The sequence below is a fragment of the Aegilops tauschii genome, chromosome 2, assembly GCF_002575655.3.
Source record: "Aegilops tauschii subsp. strangulata cultivar AL8/78 chromosome 2, Aet v6.0, whole genome shotgun sequence".
Classification (NCBI taxonomy): Eukaryota; Viridiplantae; Streptophyta; class Magnoliopsida; order Poales; family Poaceae; genus Aegilops; species Aegilops tauschii.
This window is the reverse complement of record NC_053036.3, coordinates 508,095,737-508,115,664: the sequence shown is the minus strand read 5'-3', so window position 1 is coordinate 508,115,664 and position 19,928 is coordinate 508,095,737. Positions and strand designations below refer to the sequence as shown.

The following is a 19,928-nucleotide window of genomic DNA, read 5'->3' as shown; positions in this document are numbered from 1 at the left end:
CTTCTCTCCCTCTCCCTTTCCTTCTTCTCCTACTCCATGTAGGGAAGGGGGAAACCTACTACTAGGAGTAGGAATCCCCCCCTTGGGCGCGCCCCATGAGGCCGGCCCTCCCCCTCCTCCACTCCTTTATATAAGATGGAGGGGGCACCCCATAGACACACAAGTTGATTGTTTAGCCGTGTGCGGTGCCCCCTCCATAGATTTCCACCTCAGTCATATGTTGTAGTGCTTAGGCGAAGCCCTGCGTCGGTAACTTCATCATCACAGTCATCACGCCGTCGTGCTGATGAAACTCTCCCTCGGCACTCAGCTGGATCAAGAGTTCGAGGGACGTCACCGAGCAATGTGTGCAGATCGCGAAGGTGTCGTGCGTTCGGTACTTGATCGGTTGGATCGCGAAGACGTTCGACTACATCAACCGCGTTACTTAATGCTTCCGCTTTCGGTCTACGAGGGTACGTGGAGACACTCTCCCGCTCGTTGCTATGCATCAATAGATAGATCTTGCATGATCGTAGGTAAAAAAAATTGAAATACTGCGTTCCCCAACACTAATATCCTCATCTAATTCTCTAGCGTCGATTAGTTCTGGACGGCGAAGCGCTGCCGAATCATGAAGATTGTATGCTTGCAAACTCTAGAGAGGCCGTGCTTTCGGTCTTCGGTTCGAGGGATCGTTCAAGGAAGGTTCGCGGGATTGTTCATTGATAACCCACAAGTATAGGGGATCACAACAGTTTTTGAGGGTAGAGTATTCAACCCAAATTTATTGATTCGACACAAGGGGAGCCAAAGAATATTCTCAAGTATTAGCAGTTCAGTTGTCAATTCAACCACACCTGGATAACTTAGTATCTGCAGCAAAGTATTTAGTAGCAAAGTAGTATGGAAGTAACGGTAACAGTGATAAAAGTAACAGTAGTAGTTTTGTAGTAATTGTAACAGTGGCAACGGTAAAGTAACTAAGCAAAGAGCAATATGTGAAAAGCTCGTAGGCATTGGATCGGTGATGGAGAATTATGCCGGATGCGATTATTCATGCAACAGTTATAACATAGGGTGACACAGAACTAGCTCCAATTCATCAATGTAATGTAGGCATGTATTCCGAATATAGTCATACGTGCTTATGGAAAAGAACTTGCATGACATCTTTTGTCCTATCCTCCCGTGGCAGCGGGGTCCTATTGGAAACTAAGGGATATTAAGGCCTCCTTTTAATAGAGTACCGGACCAAAGCATTAACACATAGTGAATACATGAACTCCTCAAACTACGGTCATCACCGGGAGTGGTCCCGATTATTGTCACTTCGGGGTTGCCGGATCATAACACATAGTAGGTGACTATAGACTTGCAAGATAGGATCAAGAACTCACATATATTCATGAAAACATAATAGGTTCAGATCTGAAATCATGGCACTCGGGCCCTAGTGACAAGCATTAAGCATAGCAAAGTCATAGCAACATCAATCTCAGAACATAGTGGATACTAGGGATCAAACCCTAACAAAAACTAACTCGATTACATGATAAATCTCATCCAACCCATCACCGTCCAGCAAGCCTACGATGGAATTACTCACGCACGGCGGTGAGCATCATGAAATTGGTGATGGAGGAAGGTTGATGATGACGACGGCGATGGATTCCCCTCTCCGAAGCCCCGAACGGACTCCAGATCAGCCCTCCCGAGAGAGTTTAGGGCTTGGCGGCGGCTCCGTATCGTAAAACGCGATGAATCCTTCTTCCTGATTTTTTTCTCCCCGAACGTGAATATATGGAGTTGGAGTTGAGGTCGATGGAGCACCAGGGGGCCCACGAGGGAGGGGGCGCGCCCCCACCCTCGTGGACAGGGTGTGGGCCCCCTGGCCTTGATTCTTTTGCCAGTATTTTTATTAATTCCAAAAATATTCTCCGTGAAGTTTCAGGTCATTCCGAGAACTTTTATTTCTGCACAAAAATAACACCATGGCAATTCTGCTGAAAACAGCATCAGTCCGGGTTAGTTCCATTCAAATCATGCAAGTTAGGGTCCAAAACAAGGGCAAAAGTGTTTGGAAAAGTAGATACGATGGAGACGTATCAATTCCCCCAAGCTTAAACCTTTGCTTGTCCTCAAGCAATCCAGTTGACAAACTGAAAGTGATAAAGAAAAACTTTTACAAACTCTGTTTGCTCTTGTTGTTGCAAATATGTAAAGCCATCATTCAAGTTTTCAGCAAAGATTATGAACTAACCATATTCACAATAACACTTAGGTCTCATGTTTACTCATATCAATGGCATAATCAACTAGCGAGCAATAATAATAAATCTCGGATGACAACACTTTCTCAAAACAATCATAATATGATATAACAAGATGGTATCTCGCTAGCCCTTTCTGAGACCGCAAAACAAAAATGCAGAGCACCTTTAAAGATCAAGCACTGACTAGACATTGTAATTCATGGTAAAAGAGATCCAGTCATAGTCATACCCAATATAAATTAATAGTAATGAATGCAAATGACAGCGGTGCTCTCCAGCTGGTGCTTTTTAATAAGAGGGTGATGACTCAACATAAAAGTAAATAGATAGGCCCTTCACAGAGGGAAGCAGGGATTTATAGAGGTGCTAGAGCTCGATTTTGAAATAGAGATAAATAATATTTTGAGCGGCATACTTTCATTGTCAACATAACAACCGAGAGATCTCGATATCTTCCATGCTACATACATTATAGGCGGTTCCCAAGCAGAATGGTAAAGTTTATACTCCCCCACCACCAACAAGCATCAATCCATGGCTTGCTCGGAACAACAAGTGCCTCCAACTAGCAACAACCCTGGGGGAGTTTTGTTTGCATTATTTTGATTTGATTTGCTTAGAGCATGGGACTGGGCATCCCGGTGACCAGCCATTTTCTTGTGAGTGAGGAGCGGAGTCCACTCCTCTTGAGAATAACCCGCCTAGCATGGAAGATACAGACAGCCCTAGTTGATACATGAGCTATTCGAGCATACAAAACAGAATTTCATTTGAAGGTTTAGAGTTTGGCACATACAAATTTACTTGGAACGGCAGGTAGATACCGCATATAGGAAGGTATGGTGGACTCATATGGAATAACTTTGGGGTTTATGGAAGTGGATGCACAAGCAGTATTCCCGCTTAGTACAAGTGAAGGCTAGAAAAAGACTGGGAAGCGACCAACTAGAGAGCGACAATAGTCACGAACATGCATTAAATTAATAAACATTGAGTGCAAGCATGAGTAGGATATAATCTACCATGAACATAAATATCGTGGAGGCTATGTTGGTTTTGTTTCAACTACATGTGTGAACATGTGCCAAGTCCAGTCACTTGAATCATTCAAAGGAGGATACCACCCTATCATACCACATCACAACCATTTTAATAGCATGTTGGCACGCAAGGTAAACATTATAAACTCCTAGCTAATTAAGCATGGCATGAGCAACTATAATCTCTAATTGTCATTGCAAACATGTTTCATTCATAATAGGCTGAATCAGGAACGATGAACTAATCATATTTACAAAAACAAGAGAGGTCGAGTTCATACCAGCTTTTCTCATCTCAATCAGTCCATCATATATCGTCATTATTGCCTTTTACTTGCACGACCGAACGGTGTGGATAATAATAATAGTGCACGTGCATTGGACTAAGCTGGAATCTGCAAACATCTGATAGAAGGGAGAAGACAAGGTAACATGGGCTCTTGGTTAAATCAACAATAATGCATATAAGAGCCACTTCAACATTTTCATTATGGTCTTCTCCTATCGACCCCCAAAGAGAAGAAAGGAAATAAAACTATTTACATGGGAAAGCTCCCAACAAACAAAGGAAGAACGAGAAATCTTTTTGGGTTTTCTTTTAATTACTACTACTACAAGCGTGGAAAGTAAACTAGCTAAAAGCTACAACTTTTTTTTTGGGGTTTTCTTAAGGTTTATCAAACACACAAGAAGAAAGCAAGAAAAAGGAAAATAAACTAGCATGGATAGTACAATTAAAAAGTATGAGCACTGACAACTAGAATGAGTGTGTGAACATGAATGTAATGTCGGTGAGAAATACGTACTCCCCCAAGCTTAGGCTTTTGGCCTAAGTTGGTTTATGCCCATGGATCAAAGTTGTAGTTGGGGTCATACTGAGATGCAGCAGCTATTGCCTCATGAGCTGCCGCTTGGAGGCGAGCTGCCTTCGTCCTCCTCTTATAATCGTTCGCCTCCTCCCTGGTTACAATATATCTCCCTTTTGCCTGAAAGTCAAAGAAAGTAGGAGTAGGGAGAGCAACATGGAAAGTGCGGCGCCTGTCAAACATTAGTCGGTACTGGAGAGGCTATTCATTCCTCTCAATAAACTGATGGTGAACCATAGCATTATAATCTAGATAAGCGGGAGGCAATTCCATATCATTTTCATGTATGGGTATCTCAAGAAAAATAGCCACACGGGTTGCATAAATCCCACCAAACAAGTTACCACTTAAACCATTATTATGCAACCTTCGTGCAACAATGGCCCCCAAGTTATATTGTTTATCTCCTAAAACAGCACTCTTGAGAACACTAAGGTCAGGAACACACATGTGGCATGCCTCATCCTTACCGTTTATGCGTCTACCTATAAAGAGAGCAAAATAATGTATAGCAAGAAAATGAATGCTCCCTATGGTAGCTTGTGTTATTTCCCTTGATTCCCCCACAGTGATACTAGCAAGAAAATCCTTAAACTCAGATTTGTGAGGTTCACTGGCACTACCCCATTGCGGAAGTTTACAAGCGGTATTAAAATCTTCTAAGTCCATAGTATAAGATTTACCATAGAGATCAAATAGGACAGTGTGAGAATTACGTGAAGATGAAAATTTGAACCTTCTCACAAAGGAGTCAGTTAGGTGATAATACTGAGGGCACTTATCTAGCATGAAGCCCTCGAGTTCAGCATTACGCACATATGCGTCAATTTCCTCCTTAATTCCTGCTCGAACCATGAAATCTTCTGATGGCCATTCACAGGGCCGCACTTGAGCTTCTCTGGGTGGTTCATGGTCCGGCTCACGTATTGCAGGCCTGGGTCCTTGCTTCCTTGAAGAACCACCTTGGTATATTTTTCTAAACATATTTCTTCCTCTGAAAATTTTAGTAACTTAAAATAAAAGTGAACCAAAATCAACACTACTCCCACAAGTGCCTAGAGACTATATCATGCATTAGAACTACTTGGGACCATATAAATCTGACATGCACGCTCAAGAACAGGGTCACCTAAGCAGCAAAAATTTGCAATGAATAAAGCACTAGAACAAAAACTAATTGGACCATTGGAGGAGTCACATACCGAAGAACAATCCCCCAAAGCAGTTTTGTGAGTGGAGCTTTGAGCAAGGAGATCGAAAATCGCAGCAAGATGAGCGAGAACTCGCACTTGAGTTGGTTGGTGATTTTTTTGGGAGGAAGAAGGAGTGTGTGGTTGCTGGAATAAGTGGAGGGGGCCCACCAGGGGCCCACGAGGCAGGGGCGCGCCCAGGGGGGTGGGCGCGCCCTGGACCCTCGTGGCGAGGTGCTTGCTCCCCCTGATGTGTTCTCAGTGCCAGATATTCTCAAATATTCTAGAAAAAATCATATTTCATTTTGAGGGCATTTGGAGAACTTTTATTTTAGGGGTATTTTTATTGCAAGGATAATTCAGAAAACTGATAGAAAAATACTATTTTTGCTTTATTTATTCTAAATAACAGAAAGTAAAAGGAGGGTACAGAAGGTTGTGCTTTCTAACTTCATCCATCTCATGCTTATCAAAAGGAATCCCCTAACAAGGTTGATCAAATCTTGTTAACAAACTCATTCTGAATAACATGGAACCGGAGAAATTTCGAGTAACACTATGTTACCTCAATGGGGATATGCACATCCCCAACAATAAGAATATCATATCTCTTCTTGACAGTAGGAAGAGGAAATTCAAAACCTCCAATAGTAATAGTTGAAAATTTTCCAATAGAATTAATACTGTGGACTTGAGGTTGTTTCCTTGGAAAGTGTACCGTATGCTCATTACCATTAACATGAAAACTGACATTGCCTTTGTTGCAATCAATAATAGCTCCTGCAGTATTCAAAAAGGGTCTACCAAGGATAATCGACATACTAACGTCCTCGGGAATATCAAGAATAACAAAGTCCGTTAAAATAGTAACATTTGCAACCACAACAGGCACATCCTCACAAATACCGACAGGTATAACAGTTGATTTATCGGCCATTTGCAAAGATATTTCAGTAGGTGTCAACTTATTCAAATCAAGTCTACGATATAAAGAGAGAGGCGTAACACTAACACCGGCTCCAAGATCACATGAAGCAGTTCTAACATAGTTTCTTTTAATGGAGCATGGTATAGTTGGTACTCCTGGATCTCCTAGTTTCTTTGGTATTCCACCCTTAAAATTATAATTAGCAAGCATGGTGGAAATTTCAGCTTCCGGTATCTTTCTTTTATTAGTAACAATATCTTTCATATACTTAGCATAAGGATTCATTTTAAGCATATCAGTCAAATGCATACGCAAAAAGATGGGTCTAATCATTTCAGCAAAGCGCTCAAAATCCTCATCATCCTTTTTCTTGGATGGTTTGGGAGGAAAAGGCATGGGTTTCTGAACCCATGGTTCTCTTTCTTTACCATGCTTCCTAGCAACAAAGTCTCTCTTATCATAATGTTGATTCTTTTATTGTGGGTTATCAAGATCAACAGCAGGTTCAATCTCTACAGCATTGTCATTACTAGGTTGAGCATCAACATGAACATCAGTATTAACATTATCACTAGGTTCATGTTCATCACCAGATTGTGTTTCAGCATCAGAAATAGAAATATTATTGGGATTCTCAGGTGTGTCGACAACAGGTTCACTAGAAGCATGCAAAGTCCTATCATTTTTCTTTTTCTTCCTCTTAGAAGGACTAGGTGCATCAACATTAGTTCTTTGAGAATCTTGATCAATTCTCTTAGGGTGGCCCTCAGGATACAAAGGTTCCTGAGTCATTTTACCTCCTCTAGTCATAACTCTAACATCATTATCATTTTTCTTATTATTTAATTCATTGAGCAAATCATTTTGAGCTTTAAGCACTTGTTCTACTTGAGTGGTAACCATAGAAGCATGTTTACTAATGAGTTTAAGTACACCTTTAACTCTAGACATATAATCACTCAAGTGTTCAGTCATATAGGCATTACGTTTCAATTGTCTACCAACATAAGCATTAAAGTTATCTTGTTTAACAATAAAAATTTCAAACTCATCTAAGCATTGGCTAGCAGACTTATAACGAGGAATATCACCTTCATCAAATCTATAGAGAGAATTTACCTTTACTACCTGTGTCGGGTTATCAAGACCATGTATTTCTTCGACAGGCGGCAAATTAAGACCATGTATTTCTTCAATAGGAGGCAAATTCTTAACATCATCAGCTTTAATACCTTTTTCTTTCATAGATTTCTTTGCCTCTTGCATATCTTCAGGACTGAGAAATAGAATACCCCTTTTCTTCGGAGTTGGCTTAGGAGTTGGTTCAGGAAGTGTCCAATTGTTTTCATTAGTCAACATATTATTCAATAGCAATTCAGCTTGATCAATAGTTCCTTCCCTGAAAACACAACCAACACAACTATCCAGGTGGTCTCTAGAAGCGTCGGTTAGTCCATTATAAAAGATATCAAGTATTTCATTTTTCTTGAGAGGATGATCAGGCAAAGCATTAAGTAATTGGAGAAGCCTCCCCCAAGCTTGTGGGAGACTCTCTTCTTCAATTTGCACAAAATTATATATTTCCCTTAAAGCAACTTGTTTCTTATGAGCGGGGAAATATTTAGCAGAGAAGTAACAAATCATATCCTGGGGACTACGCACACAACCAGGATCAAGAGAATTAAACCATGTTTTAGCATCACCCTTTAATGAGAACGGAAATAACTTAAGGATATAGTAGTAGCGAGTTTTCTCATCATTAGTGAATAGGGTGGCTATATCATTTAATTTAGTAAGATGTGCCACAACAGTTTCAGATTCATAGCCATAAAAAGGATCAGATTCAACCAAAGTAATTATCTCAGGATCGACAGAGAAATCATAATCCTTATCAGTAACACAGATAGGTGAAGTAGCAAAAGCAGGGTCATATTTCATTCTAGCATTCAAAGATTTTTCTTTCAACTTAGCTAATAATTTCTTAAGATCATTCCTATCATTGCAAGCAAGAAAGTCTCTAGCAGTATCTTCATCCATAACATAGCCCTCAGACATAGCAGGCAATTCATATCTAGGGGAGAATCTTCATCATCACTTTCATCAATATTATCAATTTCAATAATTTCATTATCTCTAGCCCTAGCAAGTTGTTCATCAAGAAATTCACCTAGTGCCACAGTAGTATCAAGCATAGAAGTAGTTTCATCATAAGTATCATGCATAGCAGAAGTGGCATCATCAATAACATACGACATATCAGAATTAATAGCAGAAGCAGGTTTAGGTGTCGCAAGCTTACTCAAAACAGAAGGTGAATCAAGTGCAGAGCTAGATGGAAGTTCCTTACCTCCCCTCGTAGTTGAGGGATAAATTTTGGTTTTCTCGTCTTTCAAGTTCCTCATAGTGACCAGTAGATATAAATCCCAAGTGACTCAAAGAATAGAGCTATGCTCCCCGGCAACGGCGCCAGAAAATAGTCTTGATAACCCACAAGTATAGGGGATCGCAATAGTTTTCGAGGGTAGAGTATTCAACCCAAATTTATTGATTCGACACAAGGGGAGCCAAAGAATATTCTCAAGTATTAGCAGTTCAGTTGTCAATTCAACCACACCTGGATAACTTAGTATCTGCAGCAAAGTATTTAGTAGCAAAGTAGTATGGAAGTAACGGTAACGGTGATAAAAGTAACAGTAGTAGTTTTGTAGTAATTGTAACAGTGGCAATGGTAAAGTAACTAAGCAAAGAGCAATATGTGAAAAGCTCGTAGGCATTGGATCGGTGATGGAGAATTATGCCGGATGCGATTATTCATGCAACAATTATAACATAGGGTGACACAAAACTAGCTCCAATTCATCAATGTAATGTAGGCATGTATTCCGAATATAGTCATACGTGCTTATGGAAAAGAACTTGCATGACATCTTTTGTCCTATCCTCCCGTGGCAGCGGGGTCCTATTGGAAACTAAGGGATATTAAGGCCTCCTTTTAATAGAGTACCGGACCAAAGCATTAACACATAGTGAATACATGAACTCCTCAAACTACGGTCATCACCGGGAGTGGTCCCGATTATTGTCACTTCGGGGTTGCCGGATCATAACACATAGTAGGTGACTATAGACTTGCAAGATAGGATCAAGAACTCACATATATTCATGAAAACATAATAGGTTCAGATCTGAAATCATGGCACTCGGGCCCTAGTGACAAGCATTAAGCATAGCAAAGTCATAGCAACATCAATCTCAGAACATAGTGGATACTAGGGATCAAACCCTAACAAAACGAACTCGATTACATGATAAATCTCATCCAACCCATCACCGTCCAGCAAGCCTACGATGGAATTACTCACGCACGGCGGTGAGCATCATGAAATTGGTGATGGAGGAAGGTTGATGATGACGACGGCGATGGATTCCCCTCTCCGAAGCCCCGAACGGACTCCAGATCAGCCCTCCCGAGAGAGTTTAGGGCTTGGCGGCGGCTCCGTATCGTAAAACACGATGAATCCTTCTTCCTGATTTTTTTCTCCCCGAACGTGAATATATGGAGTTGGAGTTGAGGTCGATGGAGCACCAGGGGGCCCACGAGGGAGGGGGCGCGCCCCCGACCCTCGTGGACAGGGTGTGGGCCCCCTGGCCTTGATTCTTTTGCCAGTATTTTTATTAATTCCAAAAATATTCTCCGTGAAGTTTCAGGTCATTCCGAGAACTTTTATTTCTGCACAAAAATAACACCATGGCAATTCTGCTGAAAACAGCATCAGTCCGGGTTAGTTCCATTCAAATCATGCAAGTTAGGGTCCAAAACAAGGGCAAAAGTGTTTGGAAAAGTAGATACGATGGAGAGGTATCATTCATCGACGGTTCGAGGGACTCCAAGTATGCTCTACACTGACTCGTCTGCTTCCCCTACATACTCGGAGTTGGTAACGATCATGATCCAATTCCTTAATGCACCTTCATATTGTTCCTCGGTGTTCTTAGGGAGATTTTTTTGTTTTCTACTATGTTTCCCAACAAGCTAAACAATGTGACTATACTTCCACGACAAGGAACATGGTTATGATCATACATCTCTTAGTAGTATAGTCCATAACTCACACCTAACATGGCATACTACATGAATACTAAAAGTAGGGTGTCATGATCAGAATATCACCTGAATTGATGGTTGTTGTCAAAGGTGCGCTCACAATCAAAGGTGTTGTACTCCTCGCAGAATACATTAAAAGAATAGTACATACATAAGAACCAATAATTCATGCAAAGAAAAAACTTACATGAATAACAATAAGAACCTAATCTTATACTTCTCCTTCCCAAAATGTAAGGGGCCGATTGACTTTTCTGGTCTTCCTTGCACAACTTTGACTATGATTTTCAGCGTATTGTATGTCTACAAAACTAGTATACATATATATGAAACAAAATTGTTTTGCAAGACAAATACGACGATGCCATTTATACATGTTTAATCCATGTACTTTGATATATATTAGTGGTCAAAGTCATGCATCAAAGACCATGCAAAGTCAATCACGCCTTATATTTTGGGAAGGATGGAGTACTAGCTAAGGTTCAATGCATGATTCAGTGCGCAAAAAGAATCACTACATTTGAGTGTGCGGTTTGTAAGTTAAGGTCAAATAAAGTTCATATTCAAATTTGATTTGAATTCAAGTCTGAATGGCCCTTAATGAATTCAAATCGTGTGAATGGTTAGTGCTCAACATTCGAATCAATGTACAAAAGAATTCATGTTGAATTCAAATGCGTTTGGAAGTTATTATTCAAAATAAGTTTGAATTCAATTTTTTTCAAACATCGTAGGTTAGGTCTGGCTTTAAGATTGAGACTTGCTCCTCCAACGATGGAGCGATATTCTCCGGGCCCTCTCGGTACTTCGATATCCATCATCATCTGGCTAGACACACCGTGACATGATCTCTGGGATGCCAGAATACGAAAACGAGAAAAATAATATGGTATTTGTGATCAAGATTTACTTCACAGGGATATCAAAAGTCACGCCTTGGGTTTTTTTAAGTAATGCAAAGCAAAGGGAATGTTGTACGTAAACAAAAGGTTTACTCGATAATGGTTCATGTAAGTGTAGGAGTTGACCACAAAAGTTCCACGTCATGACTTCACTCTACCTAACTTGCGGGGTCACACGCTTAAGATTCACCAGTTTGTTGAGTACTAGAAGGGCTAGGACCTTGAGAGAAATTCACTGGAAAAGTTTTATGGAGATCGAAAATGTTTCGGAGAGAGAATCGAAAGTGTTTGAAGAAAACGAGAGGTACCTAGGAAAACCGAGAATGTCCCGGGAGACCCGAAAGACCACCCGATGTTCCGTTAATATTTTTATACATGTTTAGCATTTTTCAAACACACGATTATCATTTTTTAATATAAGCTTTTGAACATCTTTTCAAATAATATGTTCTGAACATTTCGAATATGTGTTAAACATTTCTTGAATAATACAAAATATTTTTTCAACTACAAGAACACTTTTTAAAAATGTCATGATCACATTTTTGAAACATGTGAACATCTAATTAATATACAATGTACATTTCTTGAATGGTACGGAACATTTGTTTCGAATTACATGAACATTTTCTATTTGTCAAATATTTTTTAATTGCCGTGTACATTTTATTTAAGCACGAGAAAATTTTCTAAATTGCACGAACAGTTTTTTTAATGTCATCCACAATTTTTAACACTGATTTACATTTATTTGAATGTGCAATGATTTTTTATAAAAAGTTAAGTAATATATTTGCCACTTCAGAAATGTAAGTAACAATAATTAGAAAATAGATATATAAAAAGTCATGCGCTACAGGCCAAACACACTTCCCATGATAATCAGCCGAACCATATAGGGAGGCTTTTGGCGGGCGACCTCCATGGAGGTGGATATTTTGAAAAAATCAATAATTACATTCTGGAGTTTCTAAAAATTCTGAAAATAATTATACACATTCATATGGATGTATTCTACATCTGTATCAAATCTGACAACAAAATACATTATGGTGAGAGCTACACAAAAAAGAGAAAATCCTGCATTTCTAATAGTGAACAGTATTTGCATTGTTCATCAGTTTGAAAAACGTGATTTGTCTTTTTTTGTAGCTCTCATCGTAATGTGTTTCATCTTCAAAATTTACACACATGTAGAATACATCCATGTTAACATGTATGTTTTTTTTCAGAATTTTTTGAAACTTCGATCTATTTCAAAATACCCACCTCCATGGAGGTTGCCCGCCATTGGAATTTTGCGGGGCTGATGAGACTTCTGAGCAAGTCTATGTCTCGCCTTCAGGGCGAAGCTATACCTCGCTTGACGCGAGTTGGATGTCAGCCTCGCTTGACGGAGCGCCATATTGGTCAGCCCAGCTCGCGTGAGGCCGAAGCCACGTTCTTTTTTCTGTTTTCTTATCGCGTTTCTTGTTTTTAATTTTTTTTCCTTCCTATTACGTTTTTTCCATATTTTTTGTTTTTCATATTTTTCACTTTCAAACATTCGAATAAAATAAACTGCAAAAACACTTTACATAAATACTTTTTTAAAATTTTAATCAAGTGTTTTAAAAATATTAAATGTATATAGAGAAAATCTTTCTCAAGTATACAAAATATTTGCAATGTGCCTGTAAAAGTTGATCATGTATTTAAGAATATATTAATACAATCATTTGGAAAATATCAATCAAGGATTTAGAAAATGTTAAATGTGTATAGAAAAAATGTTGATCATGTATTAAAAAAATACCAAACTTGTAATTGAAAAATGTTAATCAAGCATTTGATTTTTTTGAAGAGTGTATAGAAAAAAGATGACCATCTATTAGATTTTTTAAATATAGTCTATGCAAATTATAATCAAGCAATTGAAAAATGCTGAATGTGTATAGGAAAATGTTGACCATGTATTCATAAAATGTTATTCTTGTATTTGAATTTTTTTAATCAAGCATTTGAGAAAATATGAAATGCGTATAGAGAAAATATTTGACCATGTATTCAAAAAATGTTTTTGTGTATTTGGAAAAATGTTAATCAAATATTTGGAAAAAAGTCAAATATATATAGAAAAAATGTTTCACCATGTTTTTTTTATTTTTTATTTAAAAAAGGTTAGTCAAACATTTGAAAAAAATGTTAAATGTGTATTGTAAAAATGTTGCCCATCTATCAAAAAGATCTAACCTGGTATTTGAAACATGTTAATAATGCATATGAAAAATGTTAAACGTGTCTAGAAAGAATGTTGACCATGTATTCAAGAAATGTTAATCTTGTATTTCAAAAATATGAAGCGTGTATTAAACAAATATATTAGATACATACCAAAAATTTGTATAGATAAGCAGTGAAATCCCGGGAGAAAACAAAAGAAAACCTGTAAAAACAAGGGGAAAACCCGAACAAAATTGAAATAGAAGAAAAAAACACTAAGAAAGACACGAAGAAAAAAGAAATAAAAAGAAAACCCCAATAAAAACATAGAAAGAAACAAAGAAAAACCGGTGAAAAAATAAGAAAAAAAAAACCTAGAAACCAGTGAAAACTCGTCTCTTTTCCTTTAACTTGGTCACGCGCTACTTACTTAACACGAACACGCCAGTGTCCTAGTGGCTAGCAAGGTACATTGCACCAAGTTGTTCCTGGGATTGATCCTCGCTCACTCCCTTTTTCCTTTTCTCTACTGAATTTCTTTTAAGATCGCGTGAATGGGCCGGCCCGCAACTACAAACACTTCAGGCGAAATTGAAGGAAGATTTGCTATGTGCGAGATATAGCTTTGCATCGTTTGTTGGCCCGTAACTATAAACGCTTCAGACGAGGCCGAAGGAAGACTCGCTATAAGCGAGATATAGCCTTTGCGTCGCCTTTAGCAAGATGAAAGCTGAGCACAACCACAGAGAACGGTAGTGGGCTAGCCGTAGTAGTCATGTGGTTTTGTCACATTGACGTCGCACACGTTTGGTTTCTTCATTTTACTATATATTTTAAAATGCCAAATACATATATTATGAAAATTATTTTAGTTAGTGCTTTAAAAATGTTCATCGTTTATTTAAAAAATGTTCATGTAGTAAATAAAAACGTTTCCTGAACATTTAGAAAATGTTTGTACCATTCAAACAAAATATGTGACATTTCTAAAATGTTCATGCATTTAAAAAGTATTATGTGATATTTTATAATTAGGTTGTACAATGAAAACAAAAGTGGTGTAATTAAAAAAAGAAATTCTGCATCATTCAAAATGAGTGTACATTACATTTTAGAAATGATCACGCATTTAAAAAATATGTTTATCGCATTAAAAACAATTGAGTGTACAATGTAAAAAATTATATGCAAAATTTAGAAAGAAAGCCGTCTCGTGAAACAATATATTTCAACGTGTATCGGAAAAATATTTAAAACGTATTCGAAATAAGGTTTAAAAATCTTAATTGGGAAAATGTTAGTCATGTTTAAGTAAATGTTAATCATATAAGAAAATATTTTAGGTGTACACCCAAATATACTATGTGTATGCAAAAGTAGACATCAACACATATATTTGATTTTTTTTACTTATAACTGTTCCTAAAGTGTACAGAAAATGTACAAGGTGTATAAAAGAACAGATATGTGCTTTTAAAAAAGACTGAAACAAAAATATATAAAAAACTGAAGAAAGAAATAACAAAATCTGAATAAAAAGAAGAACAAGATGAAGAAAGAGGAAAAGGAGTATTATAGAAAAACCAGAGAGGAAAAAGAAAACCCTACAAAAACGGATGCTAAACAGTAAAAAACCCTATAAAAACTACCCAAAAAACTCGCGCGCACTCGCATCGGGCTGTAAAATAGCTGTCGCCAAGGCCCCGAGCCCAGGAGAAGCGCGGTTCCGCAGCGGGCCTGGGCCGTTGGGCTAGTTTCCTGGTCCCCCTTGCCAGTCCGTTTCGTCTTGGATCCCCCGAAGGCGAGCGGACTGCCTTGCTCCACCACATCACCGGCGCTCGCCCTTCTCCCCCTCGCAATCGCATCGCGTCGCATCGCCCGGATTCTTATTCCTCCGCTGAAACCTCACGCAATCCCAACAGATATCCCCCCTCCCAATCCCGTCCCTTTTCCGCGGTAATTCGTTCGGATCGGAGCCCCTTCTGCGTCTCATCCATCCCGTCTCGGATCCCTCTCCCCTCTCCTGACGCCCTCATAAGCGACTTTCCCCCCTCCTTGGTTCTTGATTGCAGCAGCGACTCCTGGCTGGTGGTGCTTCCGTACTGTATCGACACCGTCGGCAATTCCGGCCATTGGTTTGGTTTCTGAGGTACGAGCATTAGAACTCCAGGGATTCTGGGCGCGCCGGCGCGCGCCATCTAGATCCGCCACCGTGTATATTTTTGGTTAGTGTTGGAGAACTGGAATCTGTTCATGCTGTTAGGCTGGCTGTTAGCTTGGAACCAGGGCTTGCTCGAAAGAAAGACTAGCGCTACTTAATACATGGATAAATAACTGTACCGCTGATGCAGCTAGGTTAGTGTTTCGCTGTAAAGTTTCGAGCTTGTTGATGATCCTGAAATTTTAGTTGGGATCCTTTGGATAAGGAGCTAAATATTGTTACTTTCCTTGTCATCCTAGTTCTCCCTTGGGGAGAATTACGACCTTGTACATTTGCTTATGCAGCTCAAATAGTTTTCCTTCATACTCGCTTATGTTTTTTACAGATAATAACAGGTCCAAGAGAAGTAGAAGCAAAGGTCCACTCAAGATGGTATGCATTACTTCAACTGCCCTTGAAATTTCCTATGCAACTCGGTGCTGTACTGCCAGACAATTAGGTTGTATACCCGCCAAAGGTTATATACCCGCCAAAAAAAGAGAATTAGGTTGTATACGTGAGTTGACTATAGTTCGTATTTGTATACTTGGTGCCAAGTTCCTATATCTGCCTACAAATGCCAAGATAGGGTTCAGGTGTGGCATTTGATAGATGAATCTGGTTATGGTCATACTCTTTAAAATATTCTTTTGAATACCAGTTGATTTAAGTCATTGCTAGTCTAACCATACTAACAATAAACTGATCCAGAGATAACTTTGGGCTCAACTAAAATTGGTCATCCTGAAAAAATAAATTTCACGAAATTAATTTTAGTACACAGTACTTTCTTGTTGTTCCTTGTTTACACCTCGAGTGAGTTAATAGTTATACACTTACGTGAACTGGGAAGGGGAGCCTTGGTGCAGTGATAATGCTGTTGCCTTGTGACCATGAGGTCACGGGTTCGAGTCCTGGAAACAGTCTCTTGCGTACAAAAGACCCTTCCTGGACCCTGCGCAAGCGGGAGCTACGTGCACGAGGCTGCCTCTACACTTACGTGAACTGGACTAATTAATCATTGGATCATCCCTTCATGTATGTATGATTGGTCTTTCTTATTGAATAGTTTGCAAAATACTTCACACCTTAATGCAAATGCCCATATCTGCAGGTTAATCTTGTTTAACTCTGTTCCTGTGATAGCCATGGTGTTTGTAATTATTGTATTGTGGTCCTTTTTCATTCTTAGCTTAAAACAGCTTTTTTGAACAGATGCCACAGTAGTTAGTTTCTCTCATATTTGGTGTAGTTTGCATATGCTTAGCTAACCCAAATTTTCTCTTATGCAGTTCTACGCGGGATATGGTTACCATGCTAGTAATTTTGAGCAAACGTACCGCTGCTATCCTGCATCCTTTTTTGACAAGGTATTTTACTTGCAGTATCAATTTTATCTGCTAGTACCTAGCAGTGCTGGAATCTGAACTGTATTTAACCATCTTTCTGAACTTTTACATTTTCCAGCCACACCTGGAAGGTGGTGACAAAGGTAAGTATTGGAGCCTCTTCTCTCCTCTTATTCTTCAGTTTCAATATGACTTAACTCTGATATAGTTCTATCTTTTCCAATGCAGTAATAATGCCGCCATCTGCCCTTGATCGTCTGGGTAAAGCTGAAATCCTCCTCCATTAGACCTTAGGCTGAACGACCTAGCTTCATATTGTTGACTTTAATCACTCTGAGAGTATTATTATGTGCATTTGTAACTGTTTGGTTTTGATTTAACAGCTTCCCTGCACATTGAGTATCCTATGCTATTTGAACTGCACAATGGTGTCACCGACAGGATTTCACACTGTGGTGTATTGGAGTTTGTAGCAGAAGAAGGCATGATCATCATGCCCTACTGGGTATGTGCTATGAGTGAACTTGCTATACTGCTCTCTTCAGTTGAAAAGTATTCTGACTAGTTGTTACATAATTTTTCTCTCATATGTATAGATGATGCAAAACATGCTTCTTCAAGAGGGTGACATTGTGCGTGTCAAGAATGCTACTCTTCCCAAGGGTACATATGTGAAGCTGCAGCCTCACACGACTGATTTCCTGGACATATCGAATCCCAAAGCCATGTCAGTAGCTAGAAGTTTGCACTAAAACCCATTCATTCTTTTTGCCATTACCATGTCAATAACTGATAACTTTGTGCTAGAGTTGTCTATTAAAGTCCATTCATTTTGTCATTATCATTAATATGCTTGTGTAACTTGGCAGCTTGGAGAAAACTTTAAGAAACTTCTCTTGCTTAACCACGGGCGACAGCATCATGGTAGCTTACAACAACAAACAGTATTATATTGATATTGTTGAAGCAAAACCTGCTTCTGCAGTTAGCATTATTGAGACAGACTGTGAAGTGGACTTTGCACCTCCTCTTGATTACAAAGAACCTGAAAAACCACAGCGTCCCATAGTTCCTGCAGGCAAGGCACCTGCTGAAGGTATGTGTTTTACTCTTGCCAAAATCATAGTTGCTGAATGTGATTGCGTTTTACGTTCTTGTTGAACAAATTTATTGTTCCTGCCTGTCATAGGTTTTATAGCTGCATCTGTTTAGGCCCTGTTCGCAACGGATGTATAGAAAACAAAGGAACAAAAACCTTTACAGGAATAGGATTGGGGTGCTAGTATAAACCTATGAGACAGAGAAACAAGGGAAGTAGAAAATCAAGACCGTTTGGTTCACAGGAAAGGAATTAGGATCATGCAAAAGGTTTGGGACCCACCAATCGCAGCACATGACCGAAGCACCCCATGTTGTGGGCCTCTAGTAGTAGCTTTTCCTGTGCCTCGCCTCTGGACTCCGCCCAAAAAAGAGCTCCCGGCAGATGTCTTATTTCCCGTGAAATCAAAGTTTATGGAAACTTTCCTCCGGAGTTCTAGCAGTTCGTTCCTGCAGACCGAACACTACTTCCGTAAAATTTTCCTGTACTTTTCCTCCACAATTCCTTCAAACAGAACACAGCCTTACTGGTGTTGCCACCTGGAAATGGAAACAATATTGTACATAAATAAAGACATCAGTCTGCTTCAAAGTATTGTTGGACATCCTATGCCACTTTTCTATAGGCTGCTGAAGATAGTTGTGATATTTCCCCTTTTGAAACTATGTTGTTTTGGCAATCTTCAGATCAAGAGGCTATCGTTGAAGATGAACCAAAGTTCAAACCATTCACTGGTTCAGGAAAACGGCTGGATGGTAAGGGCCCGAAACAACCAGCACCTGGAGCTTCTTCGGCCGCTGCGGCTGCACGTTCTGCGCCTTCAGACTCGAACAAAAGGGCAAATCAGCAAACTGCATCACCTTCAGGAGCCAGCACATCAACGCGCCAGAAAACAGGGAAGCTTGTGTTTGGTTCAAGTGCAAGCAGCAAGAAAGAAGCAGAAGCACAAAAGGTAGTTTCTGCTATTTTTCAAACTGCTCATATGCTCTTTTTCTCTACTGAATTTTTAATTTAGCAAGTTAAACCTTTCAAGTTCAGTGCATTCAAGACAAATTCCGGATGCTAAAATGATTTTAGAATCATTTATGTGCAAAGACTAAATTTAATTTGAAGCTTCCTAATTCTGTATGACATTTCTGTAAGAAGACACGATATTTAACCTAATCGTAGTCGCTGATTTCTATTCAATTGCTGCCAACAGGATCCTGCCAAAGGGAGCGAGCCTCCTAAGAAGGAAGAGCCGAAGTTCAACGCGTTCACTGGAAAGAGCTACTCTTTGAAGCGCTAGCTACTGCTGGTATTTATTGTCAGCGACAACTTTCGCAATCGAACACGCTATCTTTCTTGGAAGTTGTCTGGTTACCGTGGTAGCTGTAGTGAACTCTGTATCTCCACTTCGCATTCGTCTGAATCAGCACACCCACCGCGTGTGATAGAAAAAACGAAGTGATAAACGGTTTAGCTCGATGGCAATCTATTTATCAAGTAGTACAATCATTTCTCAACAATTTGCCAGTATGCAGTCTTGGTATTCTGTTCCAGTCTAGTCTTATCAGTTGCTTTCAGACCCATGATTCAAAATTGTGACTAGTAGGAAATCAAAGCGATGATGATATGACATGAACTATGGGCCTCGGTGGCAGGCAAGATTTGCTTGGGCAATCAATGTTGGGCCCAACATTAAGCCACCGAGAGTCTGGCTACCATAAAAAAGACCTGCCAGCGTGCTGATTACTCAACAGAGTGCAGCTGATTAAAGTAGGCCAACAGTATATGTGTGTTGTTTGGC

At 39.4% G+C, this 19,928-nt stretch overlaps 1 protein-coding gene across 1 annotated transcript; it reads left to right on the top strand.

Moving 5' to 3' along the window:
• The first annotated feature begins 15,308 nt into the window (after window positions 1-15,308).
• Window positions 15,309-19,647, top strand: LOC109756277 (uncharacterized). The gene is made up of 11 exons (XM_020315132.4): window positions 15,309-15,447; window positions 15,564-15,640; window positions 16,038-16,084; window positions 16,984-17,061; window positions 17,159-17,183; window positions 17,269-17,301; window positions 17,424-17,545; window positions 17,637-17,767; window positions 17,910-18,136; window positions 18,826-19,091; window positions 19,341-19,647. Exons 3-11 carry the CDS (start codon window positions 16,082-16,084, stop codon window positions 19,425-19,427), a joined length of 972 nt encoding a protein of 323 aa, XP_020170721.1. The 5' UTR covers window positions 15,309-15,447; window positions 15,564-15,640; window positions 16,038-16,081; the 3' UTR covers window positions 19,428-19,647.
• Window positions 19,648-19,928: the final 281 nt, after the last annotated feature.